We start from the raw sequence: 16,537 nt of genomic DNA on the forward strand, positions 1-16,537 counted from the left end.
GAGGAAAAAATGTTAGGTTGCAAAATGCGTGCCTTAAGGTTGGTTCTATTTTTCTGAAGACCAGCAGCATTTTGGCTGAGGCCTAGATCTTGGGCCATCCCAGAGGGTACTATCTGTCACCTTGGGTAACAAATCAGTGACTCCATTTACATCTTCTCCACTGATTTATTGCAAAACCTCCATACTTAGGGCACCCAGGGTCTTTTGCGAAAGGCAGTTTGTAAGTTTCCAGAATGTTTTCTATTGTTTTCAAGTTTAACATCCTACATTTATCATTGCTTCTAAGGATCTGCAGGAGCCTTGGGGCCTATAAAGACAGCTCTGGTATTTCCTTAAAATTCAGAGCAGCTCGCCATCTGCTCTTTCTTGGACTGACCCCCATAGGATGAATTCACCAATGAAATGATTGAGCAACCTCCTGGGGGCTGTTCGTGGCATTATTCACACAGAGAGGAGATTTAGGAGGGTTTGGCTTCTCAGCCTGGATTTTTATTTCAAACAATTTTGTAAGGAGGATAGGTAAAAAGTTAAATGTCTAAAGGCAAGAAATGAGCTAATTATGGAAGATCCAGTTGTACACAAACATACATACACACATACACACATACATACATATGAAGCCTTGGTGTGCTGTACCCCGGCCCCCCTCCCCTGCCACTCAGTGTTTTTACACTTTTTTTATACCCTAATATTATTAGGGAGTGAAATGTGAATAAAATATAATGTAGTTGACAAGTTACTTATGTAGGTTGCAAAATTTTCCTCTTTCCTGATAATGGTTTAAGAAAGGAATTCATACTTTTTTAAATCAGCATATAGCTCAAGAGAGAACCTGTCCTTAAATTTTGTACACTCAAAGTCCATAGTTTACAATAGGGTTCACTCTTGGTGTTGCACATTCTATGAACTTGGACAAATGTATAGTGATGTATCCATTATTACAGTATCATGCAGTGTTTTCATTGCCTTAAAAATCTTCTGTGCTCAGCCTATTCATCCTCTTCACCCCCTGTCCCTGGCAACCACTGATCCTTTTATTGCCCCCATAGTTTTGCCTCTTCCAGAATGTCATGTAGTTGGAATCACATGTAGCCTTTCAGATCGGCTTCTTTCACTTAGTAGGAAGCATTCCAGTTTTCTCCATACGCTTTTATGGTTTGATAGTTTGTATCTCTTTAGTACTGAATAGTATAGTCTGGTTGTACTGATGAACTTTTGGGACTAGAAAACCATCATCCTGAATCTACTCAGGAGATATCAAACCCAGTTACAGAAATTTACACTTTTTAAAAACACCATATGTACAACATCACTAATTACTCTAATCCCCACAAAAGTCTTAGAAAGCTGGTATTCTGTTTTGATTGAATGACCTTAATGATGGTTGACTGATCTTGATTAGAAACCAATTTTCCTCCTCTTCTCCCCACTAGCCTACTGCTCTGTACTAGGGGTTGGGAAATCGTTTTCAGACTTATCAGATGAAAACACAGTATTTTATCAGGCAATTCTAGTTTGGAAAAAAGCCCTACACATTCAGTAATGGTGGTACCAGGGATACCTTCAACTTTTCAAAAACCTGACAGAAAGCCAGTATTTACTATGATGTGGCCAATGACAATGCCAACTTTCTACCACCCACTGCAGCCCCAATTCAGTGTCATCTCTCATTTGTTATTTTATTCTGATTCAAAGCCTTGAGCAGCAACTCTCTGTGGCTCTGGAATGAACCACACCTCCCCCCCCCCACACACACACAGACATACACAAATGAATACTGACTTAATGCAGTTTGTTTGGAAGGGAAATTATTTCCAAAGTTGAAGTTAATTGCAAGTGNTTATCAGATGAAAACACAGTATTTTATCAGGCAATTCTAGTTGGGAAAAAAGCCCTACACATTCAGTAATGGTGGTACCAGGGATACCTTCAACTTTTCAAAAACCTGACAGAAAGCCAGTATTTACTATGATGTGGCCAATGGCAATGCCAACTTTCTACCACCCACTGCAGCCCCAATTCAATGTCATCTCTCATTTGTTATTTTATTCTGATTCAAAGCCTTGAGCAGCAACTCTCTGTGGCTCTGGAATGAACCACACCTCCCCCCCCCCACACACACACAGACATACACAAATGAATACTGACTTAATGCAGTTTGTTTGGAAGGGAAATTATTTCCAAAGTTGAAGTTAATTGCAAGTGAGGAGTGTGAACCTCTGTTTGTAGAGTTTTCTTGGAGTTGTCTGGAAATGGTGGGGAGAGGCAAATGCTGGGTGTGAGATGGGACCCTGAGCTACCTCCAGTGCTCCAACCAGAGCAGCTATTCCTTGGTCAATTTGCATGAGAGGATTCAGGCCAAGATTTCATCTGAAAATGTTACTTGGAACCACTGTTCTAAATTAGAGATGCGGTATCCAATACATTAGCCAACAGTCACCTGTGGCTATGAGCACTTGAAACACGGCTAGCCCAACTTGAGTTGTGCTATACATGTAAAATAAACATCAGATTTCAAATACTTACAAAAAGGCAGTGTAAAATATCTCAATTTTATGTCGTTTACATGTTCAAATGATACTAATCTGATGTTAAAGAAAATATATGAATCCATTTTACCTGTTTTTTAAAATGTGACTACTAAACATCTAAAAAACTATACATGTGGCTTGCATTATATTTCTATTGGATACCGTTGAAACACCATGCCTTGAGATACCTAAAAGAAATGCTAGAACTGGGTTGAATAGCACGTGCTTATTTCCAGGATAATGTAGATTGTTCCCTAGTCTAGGCATTTTCTAGCTAAGAGTAATTTTTTTAAGGTTTTATTTATTTTTAGAGAGAAGGGAAAGGAGGGAGAAAGAAAGGGAGAGAAACATCCATGTGTGAGAGACACAGAGACTGGGTGCCTTTCCCACCACCCGAGCTGGGGACCTGTCCCGCAACCCAGGCATGTGCGCCCACCACCGGGAACTAAAGGGGTGATTCTTTGGCTCCTAGGTTGGCACTGAATCCACTGACCCACATCAGCCAGGACTAGGTAAGACTAATTTAATGTTTATATCACTGAAGGTGACTTTCTCTAGTTTTCTTCCCCCTTCTCAGTATGAAGACATTTCTTTAGATTATGGTTGCAACTAGCAGAGGAAAGTAGAGGCTGTGCCTGGCTGCGCTTTTCAGAGGAACGCAGGGACCCTAGCACAGCACAGGCCAAGGCGGCTCGGTGCAGAAGATTCAGACCAAGCATTCCACTGCTCCCAGGCAGCCCGAGGGACTGCAGAATCCCGTTAGCCAGCAGGATCTTTCCCTCGTCCACTCTGATCTTTTCTGGTAGCTTTTCCTGCTCCTCTGTAGCTTCCGGAGCCCTTTCTGATTGCAACACTGAAGTTTACAGTCCCTCTGGTTTTGTTCCCTCTTGTGAAACTCCTCCTCTCTTCTTTGTTCTCTAATCCTTCTAGTTCTGTCTCCTCCGCCTGTTTACCTCGGCGTTTACTTTTCTCCTCTTTGCTGTTCCAGCTACTGAAGTTCCTGCCTTCCAGGTTGCTGCTTCTTGGCTGACACACCAGTCTCCTGTTTGGTAGAATCAAAAGGAGCCTCGAGGTTGAGGGCAGGTCACGCTGCGCTCAGTACAGCGCTTCCCCCGCGCAGGCGCTCTGGGTCTGCATGAAGCCCGCGCACGCGCGGTCCGGGACGCACCCTGGAAGGTTCAGGGTCCCACGAAACCAGGTGTGGAGCTTCCATCCTGACCTCTTGTTGTAGGGATGGAATGTCCGGAAATGGAAACTCCGGAATGTCCCTGTTCCACGCTTCCCCGCGCGTCGCAAACACTTTCACTGAAACCTTCTCACTACGCTTCTCTGAGCTTCGTTCCTACCAGACGAACCGTCTTGAGGGTAGTCCGTCCAGGGAAATCCTGACGGCCCCTCTCCCTGCTGCGTCGTGGAAGGAGGAGCCCCAATGGTGGCTGGTGCACACCTTGATTTTGACCTTGGTGGTGCGCACCTTGAGGATGGTTTTGCCCTCGAGGCAGGCGACTTGACCAGACTCTTGTTCTCCACTCCACCCTTGAAGCAGATGAAGGCCACAGTGCTGTTGGAAATCTGGCGGGCGGAGAACACCTTGCTTGTCAGCCTTTCTGTTATCTCCCAGTTGGATGTGGGCTTCCCTGATGCTTCAGCTGCAGATGGGCCACACGGATGGTCATCTTTGTGTTGGGCTGGAGGTGGAAGCCATACAGAGGGCACAGCTCCATGGTCTGAGATGAATCATGGACTAGGGTCGCCGCTGCCATAGCTGGGGCGTTGGGCCGGCGCGGGCCTCTGCCTGAATCCCAGGCCATTGCTGTACGGGCTGGAGCCTGTGGCTGTCCCCTCAGGATCCCAGCAGGTACAAATGACCTCCCTGCTTGGTGCTGCCACCATCTGCCGAGGCGCCCCTGATGTGACCGGGCAGCCTCTGCCTGCAACAGTGCTCCGTTCTAGAGCTACAAAGGTAAGACAATAATTCATACCTTTGATGACTTCAGTCTACAGTGAGGAACAAAGAATAAGTAAACCATTACAAAATATGCTTTCTGGGCTTCAGAGACCTTGACTGTCATGTTCATAGTTGTATGGACATTGTCTGGGCCTTCGTCGTGGGTAAATATTTGTTGAATTAGTAAACAGATGAATGAATGCAGAGTACTGAAGGAATACAGAGTGGAGGTTGTTAGGGTAGGCTTTCTAGAGGGAATGTTGATGATAAAATGTATATAGAAAAAGAGCTAGAAATAGCCAACATAGTTTTGAAAGGATAACAGGAATGTACTCTACCAGCTATCAGTATTAAACTCAAAAGTTTTAACAATTGAAATATTGTAGGAGGTAGTGACCTAAGAAACCTCCAAACCTGTAGAGACTTTTTATGAGTTTATTTGAGACACTGACAATTGGCAGGCAGCAAAATCTCAGTGGACTGAGAAAATGCTTTGGTGAATGACCAAAGTTTTGTAGCTACATTAGAATCAAATGAGGAGATGTAAGGAGAGTTACATGGAATCCACTGGTGATAGTTAAGGGGGTAGGAGAAAGCAAAGTGGGGAAATCTCCAGGATAGGATAAAAAGAAAAAATAGAGAAACACATACTTTGTTTACATTGGTGGGTACAGGATAGTTAATAATTCGTATTTACAGCACATGAGGTGATATTTGTGGAAGAAGATGACAATGAGTGGTTTTTGTGGCCCCATGCTCTGGTGCAGGGAGTTGGTGGCTCGAGGAGTCTGGAAAAGACGATGACGCTGACGTTTCAAAGTTATGTTATCTTAGATGCAAAAAGATAATAGACAGGCTCACTTAAAGGAAAGACTCACCTTTGTCAAAGAATGCAGGGCTAGGACATGACTACCAGTTATGATCCTTTTTCAGTTAGGAATTCTTATGTTCAGACCATCCTATGTGGTTACTTTCAGTGTCTGAGTTTGTAGGGCCCTCCATGCAGGCCTCCCCTGAACTTGTCAGGTTTAGGATGTGGCCCCCTTTTTTTTTATCTACAGAGGCATTTCCTTCCTGAATGTTGAGCAATTATCATGATCACATTTATATGTCAAGCTATGGCAAAAAAATGAGCAGATAGGGGTTTCAGAAAGATCACTGTGGCACTATGGTACAGGATGACCTGGGGGAAGAGCTCAAGACCAGAGCCAGGGCGTCATGCTGGCTGTTTCAGAAAGTCGGCTAGAAATCCTGAGAATGGAGAATGAGGATAGTGAGAATGCAGAAGAATATCTGAGTAAATGCTTAGGAGAGAGAATGTTTAGGAGAGACAGTTAATAGACCTTGAAATTCACCACTGTAGAAGGGTAGGTAGGTGGGACAGGAGGCAAGGGGTAGATAACTTCAAGGTTTTAAAACTGGGCAGTTGGTTGGAGAGTGGACCCATTATCAGAAAGAGTGAATATCAGAGGAAACCCAGATTGGGTTTGCTCTGGGACATGTTGACTTTAAGGGGCAAATAAATAGGTATCTGGAAACCAGGAATGGAGCTTGGGAGAGTTTGAGGCAGATAACTAACTGTTGAAATAATGAAAATATATAAAATTTTGCTAGGCAGCAGATTCCATGCTCAGCAGGTGGAGAAAGAAGACAGACTAGGTGTAAAACGCTTCCTGGAGGAGACAATACCTGTGTCTGGGTCTTGAAGGATGGGAGACTCTGACGAGGCAGCAGTGTAGCCCAGGTCGGAGGGCAGCTGCAGACCCGCAGAGAACACAGAGGGTGCTGAAGCGGTAGAGGATTGGTTATGAGGTTGGCAAGCAAGAGGAACCACTAAAGGTGGTGGAAAGAAAGAGAGGGGCTAAGCAGGAAGGAAAACTTTGTACCTTTCCACTCACACATGCAAAATGATAAGTGCACCCTCACCTTCGCATTCATGGCAAGTCGGATGGCATCTCTTACAGGTCTTTGTCCTTTGATCTGCGTAGTAATGCTCTGGGCAGGTGCGAAGACACTCTCCCTTGGATTGGAGCAGAAAGAAAAATGTATCGCAAGTCAGGCAGTCCATGGGCCGCGGGCCCCGGCAGGCCTTGCAGCTCTTGTTGCACCTTTCACACCGTCCAGTGGAGTTTTCTGCATAATATCTGCAACCAAGGAGGGAAGCAAAGACTGAATTCTGAGCTTTGCTCCCAAGTTGGGTGTGGCGGGAAAATCATGGTTAGTCCCACAGTGTCCATTTAGTTATAAGCTGAAAGAATTAAGATTCTTTACTTACAACCTTAATTCATTAGATTTATTACTAACTAATAATGCTAATGATTCTCAGTTTTCTTATCTGTAAATTAGGTATTACAGTCTCCCCCTGCTATTTATGAGGATTAAATTAGACAACACACATGAAAGGACCTTGTTCTTATCACACGTAGTAGCGCCACAATGATTATTAACTACCATTGCCTTCTATACACCCTTATGCTTCTCCACTTGAAAAATTCAAGCTTTAAGCTGTGTTGAATGGAACCGGAGAATGGAAGACATTTTAAATGTACCTCTGAGCGGTTCTTTTAATTTCTCAATTTAAAGACCATCTGGAAATAGCAGGTGACATAAGTGATGTTGATGTTTTCATAATAACAGATGTAATTTCTATTGAAAAGATTTTTGTAGGCTAACTATGACAGTAATCACTGTTCATTAGGTTTCTGCTATATACCTAATAGTACACTAGGAACTTGATACACTTAATATTTTTCATCTTAGTGAACCTAAAAATGAAACACTAGAGTGTGGCAGTTAGGAGCTTTCCCTTTGAAACTAGGTTACCTGGGGTCAAAGCCCAGTCATATCACTAATGAGCTGTGTGAGCTTGGACAAGTCACACAACCTCTCTGTGTCTCAGATCTGTAATATGGGGTAATGTACAGTAAGTACCTAAAGTTAAACAAGTTGTTATTGAGAAACTTGTTAGAACTGTGCCCAAAACATTATGAGTAATTAATGTATATTAGTGATAATTATGAATTTTATGATTAATCCTCATAGCAAGCCTTATGACATTTGTATTTTACATATGTAAAACCCGAGGCTCAGAGAGTTTAGGCAGTTTGCTTAAGGTGAGACTGCTAGTAAAGTGGGAAATACAGTTTGAATTTATCTGTTAGGTGCTACTGTAACAAAGCAGTGCATTATTTGAAGGTAAATTTAAAAATTCACATAAGATAGGAGCGAGAACAGGAATCATTGTCAAAGATGAATTCTAGAGGGCCGCCTGAGCTGTCTGGGCATCTCTGGACCTCTGCACTCTGAAGTTATCCTAGAAACCCAGAGGTTCCACCCTTGGTTTCTCTGGTGCAAAACTAATTAAGGATTATTTTGGTTGTACTGGCTTGTTGAAAACTACTCCATGGCTATGTAATGCTGAGCCTGCCTCTCCCTAGCCACCTGTCACTGATCTGAGTGAGGACACTTGGACCTCAGTGGCCCGGCTTGTAGCAAATAAAGCCTTGTTCCCCTTTCTGCATTAGGTGGAGAACAGTTACTGAAGAGCAGTAACAATGAATCACTCAGTGACATTCTGAGGTATTTGAGAGACAAGATGATGAGAGAACAAAAGAAAGCACCAACCGCCAACTGAAGAGTCGATAAAGATCACAGAAGATTTCAAAGAGAAAGCAACAGGGAAGAGTGAAAAGCCATACAGAATGGAGGGAATACACAGGATTGCAGTCAGGAGATCTCATTTTTGGTTTTAACTTCACCATGTATAAGTAGCTATGGGACTTTGACTAAGTCATTTAATCTCTCTGAGCTTTGCTTTCCTCATCTGTGGAGAGAATATTATCAACCTCATAGGATAGTTGTAGAATCAAATCATAAAGTAAAGACACATAATGAGTGGAAATACTATATAAACTGTAAAGCAGCCTACAAACATTCTTTACTAATGTTATGAAGACAAAAAGAATCAATAGGACCCTATGGGTTAAAAGCTTATCAATACCAAGCAGGTTTTAAAAATTATCAAAGGGTAATGCTGAGATGGACAAAGACTTAACCTGGGGTGCTGAACACACTGTACATTGTACCGATGATGTGTTGTGGAATTGGGAACATGAAACCTGTGTAATTTTGTTAACCAGAGTCACCTCCAATATATTCAAGTTAAACAAAGGGTAATGCTGAAAGAAAGAACGTGGGGATTTTACCGGATCAGATTAAAAGAAGAGTACAGTGCCACTGCTTACTTTGATGACTCTTTACATAAGGTGACTGTGAATTTCTTGAGCCTGATCTTGTGCATAAGCACAAACAGTTAACTGGGGCCTTTAAGATCCTGCTCTGAGGCCAAACACTAAAATACCTGTGTGAGTTGGGACCGGGTACAGACAATTATATACCTGCCTTTCCAAGGCCAAGAGAGTTAACATATGAAGTTTATGCAATGCATGTGGATCATGGATTTTACTAGAGGAACAGTTTCAGTCAAATATCTCCACTTATACCTTATTAACACCCTATTTATTCTCCATTAAAAAGATTTATGGCAATCCATGCCTGTCTTCCCAATGGGAAGAAATTGGGAAAGAAATTCGCAGACAGTGGAAAAATCGACTTCTTAATTCCATTGTCTGCAATCTATTTAGATCACAGGATTATACTCCCTTTCTTGTGCACAAGAATATTGAAGGACTTGATTGGAGGAAGATTACTTACTCATCTTACACATACAAGGTGCTCCTCACTAGGCATGTGTTCAATGAAGGAGCAAATGAACGAGGTAAATCAAAACCCAAGGCAGGTACAGTACCAAAATGAGTCATACAAGCAGTGATCGCCATAGAACTAAAGAGATGCTCCAGTTTGGGCACAAGCACGTGTGGAAAGTTTAAGGTTACAGCTTTTCGATTTGGGTCTGGAAACTCTCAGTGCTCTAGGTTACTTATTGGGAAGAAGAGTTAGCAAAGGCCTGTAATCAATCTTTCTTTTTACTGCGAATGCCTAGGGGTGGAAAAGGGATGACCCAGTCAAATCTTCTTCCAAATAGGCTTGTCAGCGGACTTTCTGATAAATATGCTAATAGTTTTTCCCGGCAGAAAAATAATAGAGAGTTCATATTTGTGAAATGCTTTTAGAAGGATACACCTGTGTGTTCAGGTTGCCTGATAACTAAATCTAATTTGTGGGTTTAAGGGGGGCATGGCAGATAAGAGAATTAGTGGAGAGTTGAATGGAGATATTTAACTGTAATTATTTCTTTTGTGAAAGCAGTGTTACCCATACATTGCTTAGACCTCACACATTAACTGTGATCCGAACAACTCTGAATGCAGAAGAGAAAGAACCTACATTCATGGTCTTGGATTTCTCTAAAGGAAGAATGCTTCACTTCTAGTGATTGCTCGTAACCTTTGAATTTTCAGGGATGTTTGGCCCATGAGTCTGATTTGACAGTCTGACCCTTTGTGTTCTCTCATCAAGTTGGCCTCTCCTGTTTACTTTTTCCGTTACTCTGAACTGGCAGAAGTCCTTTAGAGACTATTAGGCCTGGGTGGACTCTCATCCTTGTCCCTTCCTGGCAGTGAGACTTCAGTCTGGCTCTGTAAGTGTTCTGAGAGTAGCTTCCTCACCTGCAGAATGGGTTTGCTGATAGTGAGTTCTGGAGTGGTTATGGGATCAAATGAGGGAAAAGTGTGTTGAACAACTTACCCTTCCCTGCACTGGGGCAGGCACTCCTTTCCCAGCTGGAACCAGCCTGGTCGGCAGGAGAGGCAGTGCATGCTGTGTCTCCCTTCGCATGTCTTGCAAGAGCTGTGGCAGGGGGCACACTGGTGGCTGTCCTCATCAGCATAGTAGCTCTCGGGGCAGTCCTGCACACAAGTTGTGTCTGCCAAGGAAGGAAGAGTCTGTCTTGGGATCATGTGTGACACAAGCCTCCCAGACCTCCTCTGTATGTTCCCCACTCTCTACCGTGGGGGAAAAGGGGGTGCAGGAGGGATGAGACAGTGTCCTGTGTGCTGATGGGTATCCTTGGGAACTAAGATGAATATCCAAGCAATAGAATCAACCATAAGGCCTTTAGAAGGTGAGAGAAAACGGAAGTCAGAGTGGACTGGCCGTGTTGGGCAGAACAGAAACCAGTCTGTCCAGATAAGCCAGAGAATGTATGGGGCCTCCCAGGAGAGGGCATACATTTAAGGCAGGGGCTGAGTCAAGGCTTCGCTGAAGAAGGCAGAACATGTAATGACACCTTCCCACAATTTCAACTTTCTAGATAGTCTTCAATGTATTTCCTTTGATACATGTCAGATTTAACACTCAGTTCTGCTGTGCTGCCAGCACACTGTGGCTCTTGAAATTTAAGTGAATTTAAGATGAAATAAAATTAAAACTTTAGTTCCTCAGTTGCGTGAGCCCAGATATAAAGCATTTCTATCAGGGCAGACTCTATTTTGCCCATGTATTTAACAATTAAAATCTTAAATCCTCTGGTCCTGGCTGGTGTGGCTCAGTGGATTGAGTGCTGGCTTGTGAATCAAAGGGTCACTGGTTCAATTCCCAGTCAGAACACTTGCCTGGGTTGCAGCCAGGTCCCCAGTAGGGGGCGGTGTGCAAGAGGCAACCACTCATTGGTGCTTCTCTCCCTCTCTTTCTCCCTCCCTTCTCATCTGTCTGAAGATGAATGAATAAATCTTTAAAAGAAAAACAACCTTAAATCCTCTGCTCTGTACAGAGAGTGAATTGGAGTTGAACTGTTCAGGCCCACACCACTGCTGTCCTTCCTCCACCAACCCTAGTGGAGCCACTGATTCTTATCATCTTCCTTAACAACATTTAGGGGTGAAAATTGAGGGTGATTCAGTTAGAAAGCAAAAAAAAAAAAGGAAATTTGCTGGCTTTACAGTTTAGCATGCAGCTCTTAGAAGCACCTTCTTCCAGCTCAGCTTGACTTCACTGAGTGGAAGTCAGGCTGTCCTGCATTTTCAGTGTTAGCCGCTGGTCAAGTCTAGACCAGACCATGAGCCAGTTGTTTCTGTAACTTCAGTCAGCAGTAAGCACAGGCACTAGTGGAAAAGCTAAATCATATTAGAGCTTCAGTGGACTCAACTTCTGTACTGGGAGGCTCTGTGAGCTGCTTGAGGGCAGGTCATGCCATTCTTTTCCAGCACCTGGCACAGGGCCAGGTACCCACTCAGTGTGTGTTTGGTGGCTAGTTTGTTAAAGGTGGATGCTGAGGATGGTTCATTGTCTAGCTGATGCATCTGGGTAACTAGGGGGAGTCCTTAATCCCTTAAAGATGAGACAGCTCTGTGTTAGTTTTCTATTGCGATTGTAATATTTCTGTATTACCACAAATTTAATGGCTCAAAACAGCACAGCAGTATTATCTTACAGTCTGGAGGTCAGGTTTCTAAAATGGGTCTAGAGGGCTGTGTTCCCTGCAGAGGCCCTGGGGAGAATCTGTTTCTTCGCCCTTTTCAGCTTCTAGAGGTCACCTGCACTCCTCGGCTTATGGCTCCTTCCTCCGTCTTCATAGTCAGAACGTAGCATCTTCTCTCTCTCTGTCTCTATCTCTCTGTTCTTTTGCTCTGACATCACATCGCCTTGAACTACTAACTGACAATGCTGCCCCCTCTTTTATGTGGACCCTTGTGATAACCCAAGATAATCCTCCCAAATCAACACTACTAGAGCAATCACATCTGCAAAATCACTTTTGCCATGTTAGGTAACATATCCCCAGGATCTTGGGATTAGGATTCGGACATTTTTAGGGGGTGAGTCTTGTTTTGGGGTGTTTAGTAATTGTTCAGTCTACCACAGCCTTTGGAGGAATCATCCAGTTCATGCCTAGCCTGACCCTTGAAAGGGCAGTGCTGAGGGATGGGGTGGGAGAATATGAGAAGACCAGGCCTGAGCACGTCCTGTACCCAGTCCTCGGGGGACTGTGTGCAGGGTTACACAGTGTGTTCTGTATTATACCTTAGCACCGAAGTCTCAGTTCTAGCCCGATTCGTATCCCTACTTTAAGAGAAGACCACCTTGTACTGATAAGACGTCTTGTCTGCGTGAGGGCGCCCCAGGTGATCACTGGTAGTGCTCTAAGTTGAGGGTAATTAGAAAAGAAGGTCTTGTTGGTTGGTATGATACAGAGGTCTGGCATGTTTTTAAAGAAAAGATTTTACTTACTTATTTTCAGAGAGAGGGGAAGGGAAGGAGAGAAACATCGATGTGTGAAAGAAACATCAGTTAGTTGCCTTTTGCCTGGACCCAAAGAGGAACCTGGCCTGCAACCCAGGCATGTGCCCTGACAGGGAATCAGACCAGTGACCTCTTAGTTCGCAGGCTGGGGCACAATCCACTGAGCCACACCAGCAGCCAGAGTGTGGAATGCTCTTATGAAGCAGTAACTTCTGGAAGAAAGTTCACTGGGATTTGTGTAAGTGGAGCTAAGATGGATGGATAGGGAAGACTGATGTCTTGGAGTGTTTTCTGTTGGGAGGTGATCAGGAATGTTATGAGGATAGCTGGTGCTGTGTCTTAGCTGGGAAAAGGTGCCCCGGCTGATGACATCTCAACCAGAGAAGGAAACATTGTCACATTTTTTTGAGTGTCTTGCTTCTCAGGTCTGCTCTACCGGATTGGAGAGATGAATTTTAACGCTTTCCAGGTCTTTAGCATATTATTCTTTTTTGCCTATCTTTTCTGTACCCCTCCACTGCTCCTTCTTTCAGTGGAGTACACTTTTGTTTCATTTTTTTCTTCCATGATTAAGCCTAATCACGGTATCCTTGGAAACCTGAGGGCATTGCCTCATATTAGCAATAACCTTCATAGGTGACCTGTGGAGGAGGCCAACCTCAGACCGTGACATACTTTGTTCAAGATTTATTAATCAACAGATGCTAAATCAAGGGGAATAATTACTTCATTCTCACCTGAGGACTTCTTTTTCATTGCTTTTAGAGAGAGAGGAAGAGAGAGAGAAACATCAGTGTGAGAGAAACATCGATTGGTTGCCTCCTATGCATGCCCAGACCAAGGATTGAACCTTCAACCTAGGCATGTAGTTTGACCAGGAGTCGAACCTGCAGCCTTTCAGTCATGGGATGACACTCCAACCAACTGGCCAGGACAAGGAGAACTTTTGAGGAGGAGCTGAATATCTGCATGTTCACAAAGCGTCTCTTCACAGACCACTTCTTTAATTATAAGGAAAAACAGTAACTATGAAGTGGAGAAGTTGGACAGCACCGTGAACAGGTGACCAGAATTACCACCACCAGAGAGGGTCGTGTGAACATCGTGTGCCTTCAGAAGGACACGGCATCATCTGTGCAGTATTCCTCTGTGGGATGTGTCCGATTAAAAGGCTGAAAAAACGTGGCACCTAAAGGGGAATTGACACAATTATAATTTGGGTGGTGTATTAAAGTATTGTATAAGTGTTAAATTAACTGGAGTTGACAGCTAGTCACTGTGGTTATGTAAGAAAGCATCCCTATTCTTAGGAAATAAATACATAATGAAGTACTTGTGGGAATGTGGCTGTGATGTATGTAATACATCCTCAGATGGTTCAGAAAAGACGTATTGTGAATTATGTATACATACACATGGAGAGGGAGGAAACGAGCACGAGGAAATGGTGAAGCAAATGGGGTAAAAGATGAAAAGGATGAGGCGGGTAGAGGGTATATGTGGTGGTCTTGAACTGTCCTTACTCTTCCATTTTTACTGTAGGTTTGAAACTATTTTAGACACAAAGTAAAAAGTTAGAAAGAAAGGCACAAACATCTGGGTGCCAAGCATCATGAAAAGTAGTTTTCCAGATGGAGGGAGAGACAAAGCCCACCCAGAGGAAGGCGACTCACTGAGAAGGAGGCTGTGCCTCGGGCAGGTGTGACACTGGTCCTCTGCGGGCCCCGTGCAGCGGAAGCACTTGGTGTGGCAGGGCTTGCATCCCAGCGCCTCCGCATCCCAGTAATCGGAGGGGGGACATTCCTTGTGGGGCACGCAGACCCCGTGGTTGTTCAGCCTCCAGCCTCCCAGACAGGTGGTGCAGGCCCCGGCAGATGAGCAGGTTTGGCAGGACCTGGGGCAGTCTGTGGGTGGGAGGGGCAGCAGAGCGTGAGAATGGGCCAGAGTGCCCTGCTGGGGAATAGTTCCCCTGGAAAGTGCAGTCACGTGCCTTCCTCGTTTCTTCCAGGGATTTCTAGTGCTTTCTGCCAGTGGCGTGGAGCCATGAATTGGGTACAGTTCTTGGGCCCTGGTCAAGCATTCTTATTGCAAAATGGGAAAAAAATGGCTGTTTTCTATTCTCTGTCGTAATTGCAGAGTCCCTTTCTGCAACAACCACCTCAAAATATTAGTAAGGTTCACTATAGTTGCTCGCTATAAACTGCAACAAAATGGTAATAAGCGCTTTGGCAGCAGAATGGTCACACCCTGCTTTGTGGCCTTTTCACCAATGTATTGTAATAATTCCCATTCTGTGGTCCTCCAGTGACCTCCCAGAATACCTTGAGCTTATCATTAGCATTGATATATATTATAATTGTCTGTTGACAAAAAAGGCCTCTTTAATATTCATTTATGGATACATAATGCCTAGGAGAGGGCCTGACATATAACAGGCACTCAGTAAATATTTGTTAGACAAACAAAATAAGAACTGTTTTTTCCCACCTTGGGGCTTTAGCCATTGCCGTTTTCTCTGCCTAGAATTCTCCCAGCTTTATGTGTGGTTTACTCCTTCCATTTATCAATGGTACCTTCCAGGCCACCTTCTTTCTAATTTCAACTCCATTCTCCCCAACTCCCTGTCCCCCTTTCCTGCCTTCTTTTCTCTGTTTAGTTATCTTGTTTAGAGTCTGCCTTCCCCAAAAGTCTGTGAGCTCTGAGAATACAGGACTCTGTCTGTGTTGTTCCCTGCGCCCCAGGCCCATGTGGTATATAGTAGGCCCCCCTCCAGCACTCACTGTGTGAGTACCCACAGGGATATTGTGATCATCATCATCTCATGTTTATCTATCTCAGGAAACTGAGGCTGGAGGTGCTGAGTCACGGGGCTGGAAAAGGAGGTGACCCCAGGACCTTAACAAGAACACCTGCTATTTCTGCCCCGGTGCCTTGGGAAAGGTATGAGAATCTTAGAGGTGTCTGTGCTGTCTCATAGGGGATAGTTGGGGTGATCAGAATGGATTCCAAGTCCTTGTGTTTCTTAAGGGGATCTTGTTTGGTTCTGAATGCTTCCCTATACCTACCCAAATCTCAACTTTTTAAGTCAGGTCCATTGTTTGCTTCTCTGTGTAAAGTCAGATGGTCACCTGTTTCTTCTAGTGCCAGCTTCCCTCAGCCTCCCTTTGGACTGGGAAGGCACAGTAGTTTCGCAGGGAGAGACCCCCAGTCAGTTTCCGACAGTGGGGCTGACTGAGTGAGCGCAGGCTTTGGCATTTTTGAAAAGCTCTGCAGTTGATACCAGTGGGCAAACAGGGATGAGAACCAGAGGCCTTTCTCAACGAGAATGAAGTCCAGCAAGTAACTCTGAGACCTGTAAAGATCTCTATACGGCAAAGAACACCAGAGAAAGGCCAGAAGTTGACCTCCAGTTCCTGCCCTAGTACAGGCAAGATGGCAGTGCCTGCGAGACCTTTGGTGGAGTCTCTGTACTTCTCGGGGGAGCTGACTCCTCAGCTCAACAGTCTGCCTCCCGTGCACACTCCCTCCCCGCTGCTACAGGGGCACAGCTGCCCATCTGAAAGTCTTGGTGGGACGTCGACACTAGAGAGTGTACATAATACAAAAAAGGTATATCCTGATCATAAGGCTACCGCGGAAGCCTTCAGTGGTGAGATACATCTCTGTGTCCCACGAAAAACATTTCTCTGATTGCCTTCTTGGACATGTTTTTTCCGGCTGTGTGCGTTTACCCTCAAACTGTGTGCTCTCACAGTGTTTACGGGGCCTGCCTCTGGATATGGGTCCTGTGCTTACTCGGGGGCAGGCCTGGGGGCTAAGCCGCCACTGTCTGCCTCGTGGGAGAGCGTCCTGTGACTCT

The 16,537-nt window shown here is 44.4% G+C and overlaps 1 protein-coding gene across 3 annotated transcripts in view; it reads right to left on the bottom strand.

The window, feature by feature from the left end:
* Positions 1-16,537, bottom strand: part of PCSK5 (proprotein convertase subtilisin/kexin type 5) — a 424,235-nt gene that overhangs the window by 8,650 nt on the left and 399,048 nt on the right. For all 3 annotated transcript variants that reach the window (XM_037030322.1, XM_037030321.1, XM_037030323.1), the window contains 3 exons: positions 14,352-14,582; positions 10,186-10,363; positions 6,406-6,623 (listed from right to left, as the gene is read on the bottom strand). In XM_037030322.1, coding sequence (XP_036886217.1) covers positions 6,406-6,623; positions 10,186-10,363; positions 14,352-14,582 — 627 coding nt within the window. The remainder of the gene's footprint in view (positions 1-6,405; positions 6,624-10,185; positions 10,364-14,351; positions 14,583-16,537) is intronic.

This window comes from Sturnira hondurensis, unplaced genomic scaffold (assembly GCF_014824575.4).
Source record: "Sturnira hondurensis isolate 20B ecotype Veracruz unplaced genomic scaffold, ASM1482457v3 Scaffold0020642, whole genome shotgun sequence".
Lineage (NCBI taxonomy): Eukaryota > Metazoa > Chordata > Mammalia > Chiroptera > Phyllostomidae > Sturnira > Sturnira hondurensis.